Here is a 17,472-nt window from a genome sequence, read left to right as displayed (position 1 = left end):
CGCTGTGGAGTCGCGCTGAGCTCTCGGAGCTTCCGAGGGGCCTGGCAGACAGGCGGCCGAAGTCAGAGGCGTGGGGAAAGCGTTCCGGGCTTCGAGCGCTCGCGTGAGCCCGGGAGCGCTCGGCGTCGCCAGGGGTTGCTGCTGTCGGTGCCGCGGCCGCAGCTCCCCAGGCTCCCTCCGGGGGCGGGCACGTACCGAGCCACGCCCACGCCCGCCGGGAGGGGCCTGGGGCGCGCGGCAATCCCAGAGCGGACTGGCCGAGTGGTGCAAGGGGCGGGCTCTCGGGGCCCCGCCCTCCCGCGCGCCCGCCCTACAAGCGCCCGGAGGGGCCTCGCCGGGCCTGAAAGACCTGGCGGATTGCGTCCGAGCTCCGGTGCGCGGGCGTTGTGGCCCTGGCGGGGGAGGGCGGTTGCTCTAGGTACCGGGCCCCGGCCTGCCCCACCCCAGTTCCCTCAGCACACGAAAACTGGGAGGCTTAGGCCCGGCGGCAAGGGTAGGGCAAACTAGCCTCCTCCTCGTCCGCCCCTCGAAACTTCTGAGGTCTTCCCAGGTAAGACGGGCTGTCCTCTCCACGCCCCCACCCTGGGAGTGCTCGCGGGTCACCTCTGGGTGGAAGCTAGTGTCACAGGGCAGGAGGAAAACCTCCGTCTGCAGGAAGGAAATCCCTCGGGTTACCCGAGCGCCCACAGTCTCCGGGGTGCCCTAGGAGGTCTGCTTCTCCCCCCCCATGAAGTCCCAGTTCCCGCGGGGACAAAGGCCAGTCAGTGGTCCCGAACTAACTCCGGTGGAGCTGGGAAGGCCGGGAAGCCTGAAGTCCACCCGGAGCTGCTTTTAGTGGGTGATGTCGGGCGTTTTCCTTCCAACACCACCCACTAAACTCACCGGCCTTTCCCCTCCAGCAAGAGTCCTTCTGACCCTTGGATGTACAGTCGGGGTGGGGAGGGGAGAGGCCCTTGGGAGCTGATGATCCCGCAGGAGCACAGGCACCGGGCAGAGGGTCAGACAGTTTGGGAAGGGGTTTTCGGGTGTCCCAGCCAGCTCCCTACCTTGTGTTCAAAGGCCAGCTTGTACAATATGTAAATGTGTAAAATATCAGGGGGGCCTGCCCAGGCTGGTGTGTATAATGCGCATGACCACGCTAGTGTCCAAACTCTCAGGGCCCCCTGCCCTCACCCTTGCGCCTAGAGAGGAGCCCTGGGAGGAGCGCTGGGTGAAACCCTGCGTCTGGAGGGCTTCTGCCTTAGGGGAGGAGACCCAGGCCCACTTGGGCCTGGCCTTGTTCAGGACTCCTTAGCGGTGAGGGGGTGGACCTGGGCTGAGCCCGTGTGCTCCAGGGCCAGCCGGGTCTTTGGCAGTGAAATGAAGAAGCCAGGGTCCAGACACAGGCAGTGAGCAGACTGTTGGTGGGGGTGTTTAAGGAACCACAAAGTGACTTGCTCCCAGGAGGATATACAAGTTCCATGGCCTTGATTTTCTCTTTGAGTGTATGGAACACCTGAAGGAACATGTCTGCCCAGAGCTGCCCCGTGCTGGGCCATGAAAAGACAGCCCCTCTTCAGACTTTCTGTTCCTTCAGGAACTGGTCTTTTTTGGGTTATGTTCCGTGTGTGTCCCCTCAGGGGCCAGTCATGGAAGGCCAGCTCTCAGGCTGTCTAGTGAGGGAGGCTGCCTGCCCCTCTCCCTCCTGCAGGTAGGGAGGAGGTTCAGGGTGAGTCACACTCTAGTGGCCCCCTTATCCGAACTGCCATTATGGAAACATGGCTGTGGAGATCCACCCTTGATAGGACTATGATGACTCAAAAAATGGCCTGTTTTATTTGTAATCTCTGTGAAGCAATGCTGGGCAATGTCCTTGCTCTGATCAGAGCCCACATGGCTCCTGCTGTATTTCTGAAGCATGACCTCTTAACAGCTTTGGCATAAATGTGACTTCCTTGCTTTTCAGTAGATTCCTAACAGCCCCTTGTTTGTGTTATTAGAGAAAAAATCATCCTGTGGTCAGGCTGGTGTCCTTGGCAGAGAAAGTAGGATTGACTGAGAAAATACAAGTGTAAACCAGATTGTGTGTGCGTGTGTGTGTGTGTGTGTGTGTGTGTGTGTATGGGGGGGGGGGCAGAGGTAAAATATAGGAGTTGCTGGACATGTAGGATTTGTTTTCGTGGATGTTCTTTTATTAATTTTTATTTTGAGCGAGTGTGTGCGTGTGCTCATGTGCAAGCAGGAGAGGGGCGGGGTGGGGTTGGGGAGAGAATCCCAAGCAGGCACGGCGCCATCAGAGCGGAGCCTGACATGGGGCTTGAACTCACGAACCCTGAGATCTTGACCTGACCTGAAACCAAGAGTCAGACATTCAAGGACGCTCAACCGACTGAGTCACCCAGGAGCCCCTGGACGTTCTCTTATGCTGACATTCCTGAGTCTTGACAGATTTCGTTAAGAGTCTCTGGGGTCTCTCCCTTGGCTTGATGTTCGGTTCAGAATCAGACGGTGGGATTGGCAGTTCTCCAAACAGTTGAATCTAGAATTGCCCGGCACCTAGCAATCCCACTCCTAGGGATATGTACTCGAGAGAATTAAAAACAAGTGTCCGCACAAAAACTTTTACACAAATGTTCATAGCAGCGTTGTTCGTAACAGCCACCAGGTGGAACCAACCCAAATGTCCATCAACTGACAGATGGCGAAACAAAATGTGGTATCTTCTTACGATGGAATGTTAACCATAAGAAGGAATGAAGGGGCACCTGGGGGGCTCAGTCGGTTAAGCGTTCGACTCTTGATTTCGGCTCAGGTCACGATCTCACGGTTCATGGGATGGAGCCCTGTGTCAGGCTGTGCCCTGGCAGCGTAGAGCCTGCTTAGGATTCTCTCTCTCCCCCTCTCTCTCTGCCCCTCCCCTGCTTGTGCTCTCTCTCTCTCTCTCTCAAAATAAATAAACATGAAAAATAAAAAAAGGAGAAGGATTGAAATGGCGATGCATGCTACAGTTTGGACGACTCTTGAAAACACTATGCAAAGGGAAAGAAGCCAGTCACAAAAGGTATGGAATAGGCAATCTATAGAGACCGAAAGATTAGCGGTTGCCAGCGGCTGGAGGGAGGGGGGAACGGGGAGTGAGTGCTAATGGGTAAGAGGTTATTTTGGGGTGATGCAGATGTTCTGGGATTAGGTCACAGGGATGGTTGCACAACTTTATGAATGTACTAGAAACCGCTGAGTTGTATACTTTAAAATTGTATAATATATGAATATCTCAACTTAAAAAAATAAATGGTAGGAGGCCTGCCCTGCTTTTAAACTCTTATTATTTCTGTAAAAATGACATACCCAGTTAAAAATATTCCACAAATACCTGGGGCACCTGGGTGGCTCAGTTGGTTGACTTCGGCTTGGGTTGCAACGGTTTGTGAGTCTGAGCCCCACAGTGGGCTCTGCTCTGACAGCAAGGAGCCTGCCTCAGATCCTCTGTCTCCCTCTCTCTCTCCCCCTCCCTTGCCTCTCAAAAATAAACAAACATTAAAAAAATATTTACAACACACACACACACAAAAAGTTCGAAGAAGAAAGTAAAGACATCACCTGGTGACCACTGTTAGCATTCTGGCTCAGAGTGCAGTTCTGGTCAGAGTGTTGAGGATTGAACTTGGACAAATTATTGAACTTGTTTCCAAAGTGGGGACAAAACCCCACACCTGTTCAATGCAGAGATACGGATAAAAGCACAAAGAGTTCTGGCTGATGTGATCATTACGTGTCTGTGCGTCTGTGTCTGATTTGCACACACCGTGGGATTAGGCTTCGCATGCTGTTCTATTACCTAACTCTTTATGGATAGCCTTTTTTTCCCCCCTAAGACTTTACGTTTTTATTTTTTTATTTATTATTAAAAAAATTTTTTTTTAAGTTTACGTATTTATTTTGAGAGAGAGAGAGAGGGAGCGAGCGGGGGAAGAGCAGAGAGAGAGGGAGAGAGAGAAAATCCCAAGCAGGCTCAGCACCGTCAGTGAAGAGCCCTATGCGGGGCTTGAACTCACGAACCGCCGAGTCCATGACCTGAGCCGAAACCAAGAGTTGGGCGCTCAACCGACTGAGCCACCCAGGTGCCCCTAAGACTTTATGTTTTTAGAGTAGTGTTAGGGGCACAGCAAAGTAGAGGGGAGGGTGCAGAGATTTCCCCGTGCCCCCTGCCCCTACACAAATATAGCTTCTCCCATTGGCAACACCACTTTTCCAGAGCAATACATTTCTTAGAGTTGATAAACCTGCATTGACATAATCACCCAGAGGCCATAGGGTTAACTCTTGGTTCTGTACATTCTATGGGTGGGGACTAGCCATGGACAGAATTTTCATGTGAAAAATCATCACTCTAAAAACAAATGGCTCCAGAATATTCCATCGTATGGGTGTATAATAGTGTCGTCTGCCATTTATGGAGGTTTCCATTGGTTGATGGCATCTCCCATTTATTGAGGCCGTTTGCGCAGCCATCCTGCTATGTTAACACATATAATTCAACCTACACTTTTTGACCACCTTTAGGCTATGTAGCTGGGAAGGCAGGTCTATGACCTAAGCCCCAGGTTTAGGCATGCTGCAAATTAAGTTGTGCCTAGCAGGGTCTAGCTGTCCTTGGGGCCATGGGAGAACTGGCACTAGAATAGCCAAGGGAGGGTTGGCGTGTCCGAGAATGTTGGGGAGGGGAGGCTGCTGGGGAGGAAAGGTGGAATGGGCTGGGGAGCTGCCAGCCTCCAGTCCCCAAGTGGGAGTGTCAGAGGCTAGGGGAGGGGAACAGATTCCAGGAGAGGCCTCAGGCGGTTTGGATTGTAAAAGAGCTTCCTCTTCCCTGGCCCAGCTTTGGCAGCCCCTCCTAGGCCTGGCTCTGCCCTCGGGCCCCAAACCTTCTACTGGGAGCTCTGGGGAAGCAATTTGCTTTTATTGAGGGGTGTACCTAGTTGGGCAAGGCCAAGGTTAGGCTTCCTTTGGGGGAAGCCAGTTGATGATCTGGGGGGTCTGAGGGAGCAGAGATTCAACTCCTTGGCCAGCCCACTGTCCGTCAGGCTTATGCTGGGGTGGCTGGACTTTCTGCCCTGGGAAGGAGATTCTGGCCTAAGCTTTTCTTTGGTGGTGAAGGCCCCTGGCCCTGGCTGTTTTTCAAGGCTCCTCCTTGAGCTGCCCTGCGTGGTCCAGTGTGACCCAGCCCTTCCCAACAAGCTGTGTATCCTCTCTAGGGCCTGTGCCCTACTTGGAGGCAGAGTTCTCTGGTTTTTGTCCGACCTCCTTGCTGACTGCTGGCCCCAAGAGTAGGCTGGCACAGAGGGGGCTGTGTTGAAGGGGGCAGGTGAAATGTATCTCTTCCATAGCTTGCTTCACTGTCTGCCACATTCACAGGCCCTGCTCGGCTTCTGGTATCCTCTCCTGGCCTCTGGCTGGGTTCCTGGGCCCTCTTAGGTCCTGGCCTTGGGAGATATTCTCCTTCTGGCCCAGTTGGCAGATTCAGCCTGATGAACACACAGGGGCCAACTCTGGACAACCTTTCTGAGGGCCTGGAACAGTGAAGGTGGCGCTGCATGCTGGGGACTTGTCTTGGTCACAGCCCTGCTGAGGACTCAGTTTCTTCATCTGTAAAATGGGTGGGATGTACAATCCTTGATGCATTGGGAACCATTCAGCCAATGGGAAATAAAGTTAAATCACTAATGATTTCCTGTGCCAAAGCTACCGGCTCTGCCTGAGCTGGGTTCTGTCTCCCCCAGGGGAGAAATGAGGCAGTGGGGATTTGAATGCCAATGAGAACGGTGCCTGGAGGTCCATCCAACCTTAAACTGCCTTCATAAGTAGAGGAAGATCCACATCTTGGAAACTTACATGTGCAAGGACATTTCAGGGTGTCCCCTCCCATTACAGGCCCAGAGAGGGGAGGGGTTGTGCCCCAGGCCACACAGATGGTGCAGGAACGTGTAGTGGCCTTCCAGCTGCCTGTAGTGCTGAGAGGGTCCCAGATGGCCCGGAACGTGCTTCCCCATCGAGCCTTTTGACAGCTTGCTGTCTGTCCTTCAAAGTTGCCCTGAGTTCCAGTTTCTTACTTCTCTGCCTCCCCTCCCCCCGCTTCCCCAAAACACCCCTTCCCTGAAGCCCACAGCAGCTGTTGGCCTCTCCTGCTGCTTTCTGCGTGCAGCTTTTGTGTAAGCTTTTGTTTCTTTCCTCAGCGTTTCTCTCCGGCAGCCTGGCTTATTTCTGCCTCTCCTTGGAGCCTGGCTCAGGCCAGGAGCTTTGCTTGCCTGTCGCCCCTGAGCCAGCATCTCCCAGCAGGATGCTCTCAGGATCTCAGCTGCAGTCAGGACTGCTCCCCACAAAGCTCCCACCCGAGCGAGCCCAGAGGCCTGGACCAGGAGCGCTCTTCTCCGGGGCTAAGCTGCTCTGGAGACCAGGCCCCTCGCCACAGCTCCAGGCCAGCCCCTCGGCCCTCCATGGAGGCACCAGGTGACCCAGGCCCTTGGGAGGGTGAGCCTCAGGGACAGCCTCCCAGACTGGCTAGGAGAGCTCAGGTAAACTGCTCTCTTCTTCTTTTTCCTTTGTGCTCAGTGGTTCGGTGCCTAGTGACCCCTGCCTCGGAAGTCCTCTAGCGTCCGCTTCAGTTCTGTGCCAAGCAGTGTGTCCCGAATCTCAGCTCCTCAGGGATTCAACCATAGTTGGTTCTCAGTCTGCCAGGAGCTGGTCAGGCTGCCCCAGTCCACGTGTGGGCGTCAGGGGCACACTCGGCCTGCAGATCTGGCTTCCGCCCTCTGCGGATGCTCTCACAGATGACCTGTCCCAGGCAGGGAGCAGGACCTCGCACCCCACTCCCTCTGACGGAGTCTGCATGATGAGTGCTTCTCCGTCACCCTCCCTCCCTCACCTACCAGCAGGTGTTCTTCCTGCCCCCCTGGGGGGATGTTGCTCAGCCATCTTGGAGTGCCTCTGCTGTCCCAGGAATGCTGGGGGCAGGGGTGACTTGCCTACCGCAGGCCCCTCTTCATGACCCCAATCATACCACACCCTGTTTGCACCTTGATTGTCATAACTGCTAATTGATCTCCTTAGACCTGGGGTTCAAGGCGGAGACCCGTGAGCCGGGCAGAATCGGTGTCCGCTTGGCGCAGTGCTTAAAGAATTTTGCTTAGTTCTTCTAACGTGGTCTGTGCGTGTCAGTTTCCCACGGGCATGCCCACCGCTTCTCGTTGCCGCGTGCCTGCCTAGCGTCGCTCATCGACATCATCCACCTCACCCTCTGAGTCTGCAAGTCCTGCCTTTACAAGGGCAGGGATGGTGTCCGTCTGTCTGTCTGTCTGTCTGTCTGTGATTAGTGCGTCCACAGCACAGAGCGCGCTCAGCCAGGACTTGAACCCAGGCTGTTTCACCCCAGCAACGCAGTTAATGCATGTTGCTGAGTGGACAACTATACTGAGTGAAAGAAGTGCACAACAATTTGGTCAATGTGGGCAAACAGTAATAGTGAAGGTGCACAGAATATCTCTGGAAGAATTCAGATAAACTCGGTGATAGTGGCTGCCTTGGAGAAGGGAGCTGGGTGGTTGGGGAGTGGGATGGAATTAGGATACACCTTGTTCCTCTGGAATTTAATTCAAATGCCACAGCATTGCAATTTCATTAACAGACAGTTACATACTTTAGAAAGATCACGTCCCCGGGGTGCCTGGCTGGCTCATTTGGTAGAGTACGTGACTCTCGATCTTGGGGTTGTGAGTTTGAGCCCCATGTCAGGTGTAGAGTTTATAAAAAAAAAAAAAAAAAAGGAAATAAAAAGATCAAATCTTGGCATTTGAGGCCTTTCTTGCTGTGGACCACCCCTGCCCTCCCAGCTCTTGAGGCCCTTGACCCTAATGTGGCGTCTCCTCCTATCCCAGGAGCACCCGGTCTGAGATGGGGTCCCAGGTCTCCGTGGACGTGGGAGCTGTGAACGTGGTGGTCGTGGGTGGGGGCTTCGGTGGGATCGCCGCCGCCAGCCAGCTGCAGGCTCTGAACATCCCCTTCGTGCTGGTGGACATGAAGGACTCCTTCCACCACAACGTGGCAGCCCTCCGGGCCTCCGTGGAAAGCGGTAACAGCCTCTTTTCTGGGGCTTTCTTTGTGCGCACGGTCTTGTTACCACTCTGGGTCTGGAGGGGTTTTCTCCACTTAGGGCAAGGCCTGAATTCTGCCTTTAGACAAATTCCGGAGATTCTTAAGAGGGTCACTGGCCTTAAGCAGCGGCCGTAGCAAGGCTGCAGAAGTAAGAGCTGGAAACTTCCCTGAGGACCTGGTGAGGCCCAGGCTGGTGCTTTTAGGGGGTGGTGGTATCCCGGGAATACCACTGACTCGGCTGTTTGGCCAAGGGTACCCCTCAGGAAAGGTTCTGAGTTTTTGTGGCCTCCTATGGGCAGCTCACTTTTCCTCTGTGACCTCCTCTGTGTCCATTCCCCAGGGTTTGCCAAAAAGACATTCATTTCCTACTCGGAGACCTTTAAGGAAAACTTCCGGCAGGGGCTCGTAGTAGAGGTAGACCTGCAGAATCAGACGGTGCTGCTCGAGGATGGCGAGGTGAGCATCCTGGGGGCTGACCCGACCCTCAGCTGGCTTCGGGAGGCCCGTTCCCCCCCGCCGTCCCCGACCCCAGGGGCTGCGGCTGCGGCTGCTGGTGGGGAAGAACGAGGCCAGTCTCAAGGGCTGAGAGAGTCATCTGTGGCCCCTACGTCGTGCCGGGTGGACAGCAGATGCCTCATAAGCAACGACCTGACCACAGCAGCCACAAGAGTGTGGTGGCACTTCTCCTCAGCCTTTCCTGTACACCAGGCACCGTCTTCAGCCTTCCTGAGTCGCACTTCGTGCCCACCGTGACTGTGAGGGAGGTGGTATAGCCTCACTTTACAGGGAGGTTGGTTAAGCGGCTTGCCCAAGATCCCACCCCTTGTAAGAGACTCAGCCAGGACTTGAACCCAGGCTGTTTCACCCCAGGGTCTACGCTCTGAAAGCTGGGGTCCCAGACCAGGCCCGGGCCCGGCCAGCCTGTGGGGGCGCTCCAGGCTGTGTAGACTCGGTCGTGTAGGTGCACACGTGATCCCACATCCCCCGGATTGGGAGGTGACTGGGGCAGAGGTCTTCGCTCGTGTCTGCAACCCCCAGCCCCGGGTGGAGCCCAGGGCCTGGTACCTGCAGTGACCAGAGGTCCCTCAGTGAGCTGCCGTGTGTCGTATTAAGGGTCACCTCCAGTCTGGCCCTCTGCTCTATTCAAAGCTCAGGGGGGACTGGAGAGAGGGGACTCCGTCTCTGTCCTCAGTGATTTAGCGTGACTCGGGCTTTCTTGAATTAATTTTCGGGCTGGGGAATCTCTTGGTTGGAAAGATGACCGAGTCTCCTTGTCCTGTGGTTTGGGCCACGGGGAAGGGGCTGAGTGGGACACGGCCCCTCCCTTCTCCCTTCCCCCAGAGCAGCTGTGGTTTTGTCAGCTTTATGTATTTAGGCTCCAAACAATTTCCCTCCTTCCCTCCCTCCCTCCCCCCCTTTTTTTTTGGCTTGTAAAATCCCTAGGAAATTCTAAACTGACTCCACATGGGAAGTTCGAGTCCTGCTTATCTCCACGAGTAGTTTCCTGTCCCTGCTCACCTGCCCACTGCGTGGGGGTGCATCCCTCCCGTTTCCGTGGGGGGAGGAGGCTCTGGCAGGAGGTACAGGCCGCGTCCTTAGGTATATCCCGGGGTTCTGGTGCTACCCCGTGGCTGGGCAGTGTCGTGCTTTTGCTCCTTTTAGAGGAGGGCGGCCTCAGTGTGCCCAGAGGGGCCTCCCCGACCTGGTGCCTCTTGCCCAGCGGCCTGATGGCATTCAGTAGTAGCCCGGGGCTGCCCTCACTTCCTTTCCCTTGCTCCCTACAGGCCCTGCACTTCTCACATCTTATCCTGGCCACTGGCAGCACCGCGCTCTTTCCGGGCAAGTTTAACCGGGTGGCCAGCCGGGAGGTTGCTATCCAGGCCTACGAGGACATGGTGAAGCAGGTGAGCCGCCCGTTGGCCAGGGCGGGCTAGCGAGGGCCAGGTGGACCCCCGGGAGGGTGGGACCGCTATGGCGAGCCCCGGGCGCAGCCGTGAAGGTGGGGCGTTACTAGGGAGAGACTCCCTGGGGGGAGGCCTTTGTTCCTGTCATTGAAGTCTGGACATGAGCACCCCAGACCTCACGCAGTGACTGGTGTGGGTCCCGACTTGTCTCTGTTGGGGTCCCGTTTGCACAAGGCTTTGTGTTTCACAGAGCGGGCTCGGATCCATGATCGCAGGCAGCTTTCACTGAGAGGGGGGCGGGCGGGGTCCGGCACCACTGGGGTGAGGAGTGGAGACCCAGAGAAGGATCCCGAGGCGGCTGCTACCGCGTGACTGTGGCCAGGCCCTGCCCTCTCTGCCCAGCCGCTGAGGAGCCTGGGGAACCTCTCTCGCGTCGTCAGGGACAGACGTGAGTGTCAGGGTCGGGATCCCGGCTGTGAACTCAGGCAGACCTGGGCCGCGGTCACCTGCCCCGTGGGGCTGATGCAAGAATCGAGGGAGCAGACGCAGGGAGATGGCCGGCCCCGTGGAAGCACATTCGAATCCCAGACTCGGAAAGGCTTCTGTTTTCTTCTCGGGGCCAAGGGGCCCACGCCCTGGCCGAGCCACGGGGCGGACTGGGTCTGAGGGCGCGTGTTATGCTTCCTTCCGCTGCAGGTCCGGCGCTCACGGTCCGTGGTGGTGGTGGGAGGCGGCTCTGCCGGCGTGGAGATGGCGGCAGAGATTAAAACTGAATTCCCCGAGAAAGAGGTGGGCGTGCGGCCTTGTCTTTGCACTCGGGGCCCAGCTTCTCTGCACATCGGCCTGGGTGGCAGTGCTCTGTGAACTTGGAGCGCGAACGCGTGTTTCCGCGCCCTGCTCTCTGCCGTGGGGCGTCCCCTCGAGTTCCTCTCTCGGAGAACCAGGGCCGGTGAGGGGTCCCGCCCTCCGGTCCAGCCAGGAGGCATGAGGTGAACTCCCGTGTCCCCTGCCGTGTTCCAGCCTCTTGAGATACAATCGTAGACCTTGGTTCCCTCTTTTTGTCGGCCCGCACAGACCCCTGCGGTGGGTGTTCCGGGTGAGGCAGGCAGCGGCTGTTTGGTCTTCAGGAGACCGCGGGCCTGGCCCTGGGTGGCTCCGAGAAAGGAACCTCACTGGCCGCGCTGGGGAAGGACTGGCCAGCACCCCCCCGGGGACGGTGGCCTTGTTCCCTTTTACTGATGGAGGGGTGGAGAAGCTGCCTGGTCCCCTGGAGAGAAACAGGACACCCTGGCGGGATGTAGAGGCTCGGCCGAGGGCTGAGTGGTGGTGGGTGATTATGGGACCTCGATGCAAGAGCTTGCTTGCAGCTGATGCCGGACCAGCTTTCGAGAGCCACATGGGCCCTGTGGCTGTTCTTCTTCCCTAAGGAAGGGCGGGTTGGCTTTGAAAAGTAAGATCAATATGGACGAATTGAATTACATGGCTGTTCTGCGGCAAATTATTGGTAATTATTATGAGCGATTGATGTAAAAGTTTGTTAATTTTGATTTGTGGGGTAAAGACCAGTCTGAGGTAGTTAAGTCAGTCTGTATGGCTTCCGTGTGTTTATAACTGGTGGACAAATCCAGGTAATACTGGCCACCCTTTATTTGGCACTCAGTGTGTGCTTCATACCTGTTTTCCCGGTTCATGATTACAAATGTGCTAGGAACGGGACTGGATCCCTGTTTGACAGACTCTTTGGGAAGTGTAGATTGGGTATCTGAGATGAGGCTTCAACTCAGGCAGTCTGACTTTAAAGCCCAATCTTCCGGGGTGCCTGGGTGGCTCAGTCGGTTAAGCGTCTGACTTCGGCTCAGGTCATGATCTCACGGTTCGTGAGTTCGAGCCCCACACCGGGATCTGTGCTGACGGGTCAGAGCCTGGAGGCTGCTTCGGATTCTGTGTCTCCCTCTCTGCCCCTCCCCCTCTGCTCTGTCTCTGTCTCTCTCAAAACTAAATAAACGTTAAAAAAATTTTTTTTAAAGCCCAAATTTTGAACATCATTCGGGGCTGCCCCCCACTTCCCTGTGCTCACCCAGACAGCAAGTAGACGTGCCTGCGAGTGCCAGTTTTAGAACCAACTTTAATGTCAATGTCAGCCTGAGTTATAGTTAGAATGTCAATGGCTTATATATAGACTATAATTATAGGTGCCCGAGGTTGCCTGAAAATCGTTTTCCACGTGGCCCCGGGAGCGGGGTGGGGTATGGAGCACTGGTACATTCTGAAAGAGTCTTAGGCCAGGCGATGTGGGCTCCAGCCCAGCTCGCTGTGATCTGGTTCCGGCATTGGGCGGATTACTTCTCCAGGGCCTCAGTTTCCTCACTTGTAAACTGGCGGTTGGCGAGGAGGTAGAAGAGATAGACCAATGGCATTTTTAAGCCTCTTCGTGTGAACAGGAGACTCAGTGGCTCCTTCTCTGCTCTGTGGTCATTTGTCCCAGGTCACTCTCATCCACTCCCACGTGGCCCTTGCCGACAAGGAGCTCCTGCCCTGTGTCCGGCAGGAAGCGAAGGAGATCCTGCTCCAGAAAGGCGTGCGGCTGCTGCTGAGTATGTGTGCAAGTCCCCCCGCCGCCCTGCCCCTCTGCCTGGCCCTGTGAGATGTGCCCAGAGGCTTGGTCCCTGCCCCAGCTGGAGGGCCCTCGGTGTCCTGGGGTTGAACCTTGTCCAGCTGGAGGCTCTGTGTGTCTTCAGACAGGCCAGAGGCCCCGGGACTTACAGGATTCCCCTGCCACGGAGGCAGCACTGTCCTGACTATTGCTTTGGACACAGTGCAGGTGGTACCGGCTTGCTGAACGATTTAAGAAATCACCTAAAGGATCTGACCTGAATTATGATGACTCTGTGGTAGCGAATGGTGGGGGTTTTTTTGGTTTGTATTCGGAAAGTGGTGAGGAGTGTAGCCTTTGATGAGAGCAGGAGGGGAGGGCACCACCCAGCTCGTTCAGAGAGCCGGGCCCTAACCCCTGCGCTGTGACCACTCCATTTCTGGGGCTCAGTGTCTGCGCTTTTCACAGGGAGGCGTGATGTTCCTGCTCCATGCAGACCCTCCCGGCTCCTGGTCCCTTTGTAACTGGCTATGCAGTACTGTGACCACCTTTGCTTTGAGGCAGTGTGGAAAGTAGGCTGGCTTCTGGACTTTTCTTGCTTTCACCTCAATGGTGCGCCTGGAGAGCCTTCCTGCCTGGTTAGGATGGTGTAGCTGACTCTCTGAGAGGTGTGGTGGAGGTCTTCCTCAAATAGCTTTTCCCAGAACATCTTGGGAAACTCAGTTTAACTTTTGCACACTGCTTCGGGGAACTTTCCTCCCTTTCGATCCTCTGGGGTGGCCGGAAGTCCACACTGCGCTTCTTGGGGTAGCAGGGTGGACTGGCAGAGGGGCAGGGGGGACGCCAGGAGCAGAGCAATCGCCTAGTTGGGCCCCAGCGGCCCAGGGCTTCCCCGGTCACCCTTGGCTTGGGCCCCAGCCCCCTGCCGGCCTCCTGCTCACAGATCTCCCTTGACAGGTGAACGGGTGAGCAGCCTGGAGGAGCTGCCCCTCAACGAGTATCGAGAGTGCATCCAGGTGCACACGGACAAAGGCACAGAGGTTGCCACTAACCTGGTGATTGTCTGCAATGGTATTAGGATCAACAGCGCCGCCTACCGCAGTGCGTTCGGTAAGCAGGGGCTGGTGCCCGCTCCCCGGGCCGCCTCACCCTTCAGCCGCTGCAGGCTGAGCAGGCCTCTCCACCAGGAATCAGGTCGCCATCCCTTCCCCCTCCATCCCAACCGCTCAGGTCTCTTCTGAATGGTGACATCAAACTTTAAGTTCAAGTCTGGATCCGCTCTTGTTGTGCCTTCTTTAGCTGTGGCCACGACTTAGCCCGGGGTGGCCCAAGTGACGGATCTTTCAAAATTGGAGCCCGCCCCCTTGTGGTGAGAGATGGGAGCAGGTTTCAGAGCCAAGGAAAGATCCATTGTTTCACTTTCTTGGCACCTGAAGGGGAGGAAATTCCTGGGTGAGGCCTTTTACTATTCACAGGTATGCCGTTCTCCCCAGGCCCCGATCCAAACATGTGGCCATTCAGCTTGGAATGACTGTTTGGGGAGTAGAGGCAATAATTCAGCTTGAACTCCAGCTCACTGAAAGGTGAGAAGAGGCGGAATCTCGGCCTCCGTGTGTGAGCCAGAGACCGTGACTCTTCCTCGGCCCCATGATTGCTGTGTCCCCAGGTCCCTATCATTTACTCCGTGGCACCCTTCCTGGACAAGGAGCTCCTGTTTGGGTCCTACAGGAAAGAATTGGCCGATCACAGAAGAAGGAAGCTAGTCCCGGCCATGAGTAGGGGTAGGATTGAGTGCTTATAATGTGCAGAGATCCCAGAATTTTACACCCATTGGTCTTAATGTTATATTTTCTTTTCTTTTTTTTTTTTTAATGTTTTATTTTTGAGAGGCACAGGGGCGGACACACGGGAGGGACAGAGAGAGAGAGAGGGAGACAGAGGATCCGAAGCAGGCTCTGCACCGTTAGCGCAGAGCCTGACACAAGGCTTGGACTCACGAGCCGCGAGATCATGACTCGAGCCGAAGCCGGACGCTTAATGACTGAGCCACCCAGGCGCCACTTAATGTTACATTTTCAAAGATAATTCTTTTAAGCCCCTTAAAAAGAAAAGTTTAGCATTTTCTAGAGCCCTACATTTACTTTCAGAATCTGATCCGTGTTCAGAAGGAAATTCAAGACTTGGTTAAGTTGCAGCTTGATCACTGTAAGGGAATCAGTGTTAAGCATGGTAACTTAGAGCGTCAGATGCATTATATAAGGTGGCACTTTCTGTCTTTCTGACCAGTTTCCAACCCGGAATAGTTACCTGGCCTCTGCAGGAAGAGTTCTGAGATGGGGACTTTAGGCAGACATGAATTGGGTGGCGTGCTCGCCTCCTGAGGCTGTGCCCCTGGAGGGCGGCCTAGCCGGCACCAGAGGCCATCTTCACTGTGCCCTCGTGGCCACTTGACACGGCAGCTCGGGAGCCTGGTTTCAGGGTTGGCTCTTCCTGGCAGAAAGTCATCTGGCCAGCGATGGCGCTCTGCGAGTGAACGAGTATCTCCAGGTGGAGGGCTGCAGCCACGTCTATGCCATCGGCGACTGCGCAGATGTGAGGGAGCCCAAGATGGCCTACCACGCCGGCCTCCACGCCAACGTTGCCGTGGCCAACATCGTCAACGCCAGGAAACAGAGGCCCCTCAAGGCCTACAAGCCAGGTGAGGAAGCCCCAGGTACTTCTCGGTTTGCGGAGAGCTGGGTTAGACGCGGTGAAGCCTTTGCGAGCTTTCGGACGAAGAACACCCTCTCAAGGCTGGCGATGGAAGCGTCCCTCTGGAGCTTGTTAAAAATAAGTCGGGACTTGCCCGTCTTCCTAAAAGTCATGCGCGTTTCCCTGTCCTCAGACCGAAGGCCCCGGGGAGGACTGTGCTCTGGGGATGGCAGGCCCACGAGTGGTGAGCGGGAGTCTAGCGTGTGTGCACGTGTCTGCTCCACAGGCGCGCTGACGTTCCTCCTGGCCATGGGGAGAAATGACGGCGTGGGCCAGATCAGCGGCTTCTATGTGGGGCGGCTCATGGTTCGGCTGGCCAAGAGCCGGGACCTGTTCGTCTCCTCGAGCTGGAAGACCATGCGGCAGTCTCCACCCTGAGCGGGAGCTGGGCCGCTGCCAGGTGAACGGATTGCTTGACCAGAGGTACCCACCTGACAAAGGCCAAAGAGCAAAAGATCATTTCCTAGAGTAAGGTGCCAGTGATGGACTGACCAGAAACCCACCTTACAGAAAACCAAAACCGGGAGAGAAAGAGAGAGCCGGAGAGGGAGAGAGAGAGGCATTAGAAAAGACACCCCCTAGAGGATGCTTTCTGGGGTTGGAGAGGTCAGCTTGCAGTTGTGCTGGCTGAGGGGTTCACCTGGTCCTGGGGAGGGCATAGCCAGCCTTCTCTACCCCGGGCTCTTTGTGTGTGTGTGTGTGTGTGTGTGTGTGTGTGTGTGTGTGTGTGAATGCACGTGTTGGCATTCAGGACTCTCAGAGCAAGAGAGAGCAGGCTCTCCTGGTGGCTGAAATCCTGTCTTATTAGGGCAGGCAGGGGAACCTGCATGGTGGGACCATCTAAGGAGTGAGATTTGGGGTCGAGATGGTCTGCACCCCGAGCCTCTCCCATCAGATCATGGGTGGGGAAGCCTGTGCATTCTTCGACACCCAGGTTGTTAATAGGAGCCTAATTTTAAACTGTGAGTCCCTGTAATCTTTAATCTTCATAAAACTTTATATATTTCCATTTCTAGGTCCCGATGATATACCATAGGTTACATTTAAGAAGAAAGAGTTAGATAAATTACCCTCCTGGTTAGCCTATCCTAACAGAGAGTGAGTTTTTCCAAAGCTAACAGGTTAAGACGGAAGCCTGGCCCGCCAGCCACTGGACATGTTAAGGAAAGGCAGCCGAGCTAACGGGACCCTTGGGTGGGTTGCCATTGGGCTGACGTTCAGGGAGCAGAGGGGGGCTCAACATGCTTCTAGGCTGCCGTCACGGTCAGTTGTGCAAGGGACAAAACTCCGGCTGATGCTGGGGGTGGGGGACCCTGTGGGAACCTCTGGGGTTTTGTGCTTCTGGTTTCCTGGCCAACCCCAGTGACATTTACATGGGGGCCCAGCCGTGTGGCAATGCCTGCCATCGACCGTGTTAAGGCACATAAAGGACTCCTCTGTCTGGGAGAAGACTTCCAGTTGGCGGGAGGGAGTTTATTTTGGAAGACGTGGGTTAAATCTCCATAATGGAAGTGGTTGGTGATCTCACTGGAATAAGTTCAGGCCCGGCTCACTCTTGATGGTGGCCTCTGGGTACTTGGCCAGAGTCCTTGGGACACCAGCCTCACCAGGGTTCTGAGTGCTCCCTGTCTGGGCTGTGGCCTGGGTCGGTTCCATTTGTTACCCAGGCCTACCTAAGTGACATGCGTGCCTCTCTCCCAAAGGATGACTACCCCACCGGAGGCTTCACCCAGGGCTCCGTTCCTGTGGGCCACGGCCAACCAGGCTCCCCTTCTGGAAGCAGGACCTGCTGCCTGAGAGACACAGGCTATTCTGTGCTGTCTGACCTGGGGACTAGCAGGGTGGGAGTCTTGGCTCATTAGTGACAGGCCTTGTTCTATTTATACCATTTGACAAGTGTCCCCCCATGGGGACATGGTTTTTCCAAACTGAGGAAAATATTGCAATAAAAGAATATGTTGTAAGAAAGACACTGGATCTACTGTGTTTTTTTTTTTTTTCCTTTCATTTTCTTTTTCTTTAAAAAAAAAAACAAAAACAAACAAAACCAAAACAAAAGCCTGAAGCAAAATCTTTTTAGGAGTAGATACAGATATTATT

The 17,472-nt window shown here is 55.4% G+C and overlaps 1 protein-coding gene across 6 annotated transcripts; it reads left to right on the top strand.

Annotated features, from left to right (window-relative positions):
* Nucleotides 1-291: 291 nt before the first annotated feature.
* On the top strand, nt 292-17,344 carry AIFM2 (apoptosis inducing factor mitochondria associated 2). Of its 6 annotated transcripts, none has more exons than XM_045437681.1 (12): nt 292-550; nt 2,956-3,040; nt 7,908-8,101; nt 8,465-8,580; nt 9,909-10,028; nt 10,725-10,817; nt 12,514-12,622; nt 13,579-13,731; nt 14,310-14,402; nt 15,119-15,319; nt 15,599-15,772; nt 17,076-17,344. In XM_045437681.1, exons 2-11 carry the CDS (start codon nt 2,979-2,981, stop codon nt 15,748-15,750), a joined length of 1,293 nt encoding a protein of 430 aa, XP_045293637.1. In that variant the 5' UTR covers nt 292-550; nt 2,956-2,978; the 3' UTR covers nt 15,751-15,772; nt 17,076-17,344. The 6 variants fall into 6 exon arrangements, with proteins under 6 accessions (XP_045293637.1, XP_045293636.1, XP_045293634.1 ...); XM_045437680.1 differs by having other exon boundaries at nt 293-550; nt 15,599-15,795; XM_045437678.1 differs by having other exon boundaries at nt 293-550; nt 15,599-17,344.
* The last annotated feature ends 128 nt before the right edge of the window (nt 17,345-17,472 follow it).

This window comes from Leopardus geoffroyi, chromosome D2 (assembly GCF_018350155.1).
Source record: "Leopardus geoffroyi isolate Oge1 chromosome D2, O.geoffroyi_Oge1_pat1.0, whole genome shotgun sequence".
Taxonomy (NCBI): domain Eukaryota; kingdom Metazoa; phylum Chordata; class Mammalia; order Carnivora; family Felidae; genus Leopardus; species Leopardus geoffroyi.
Note: the sequence above shows the minus strand (reverse complement) of the source record. Positions and strands in the feature narration are given on the sequence as shown.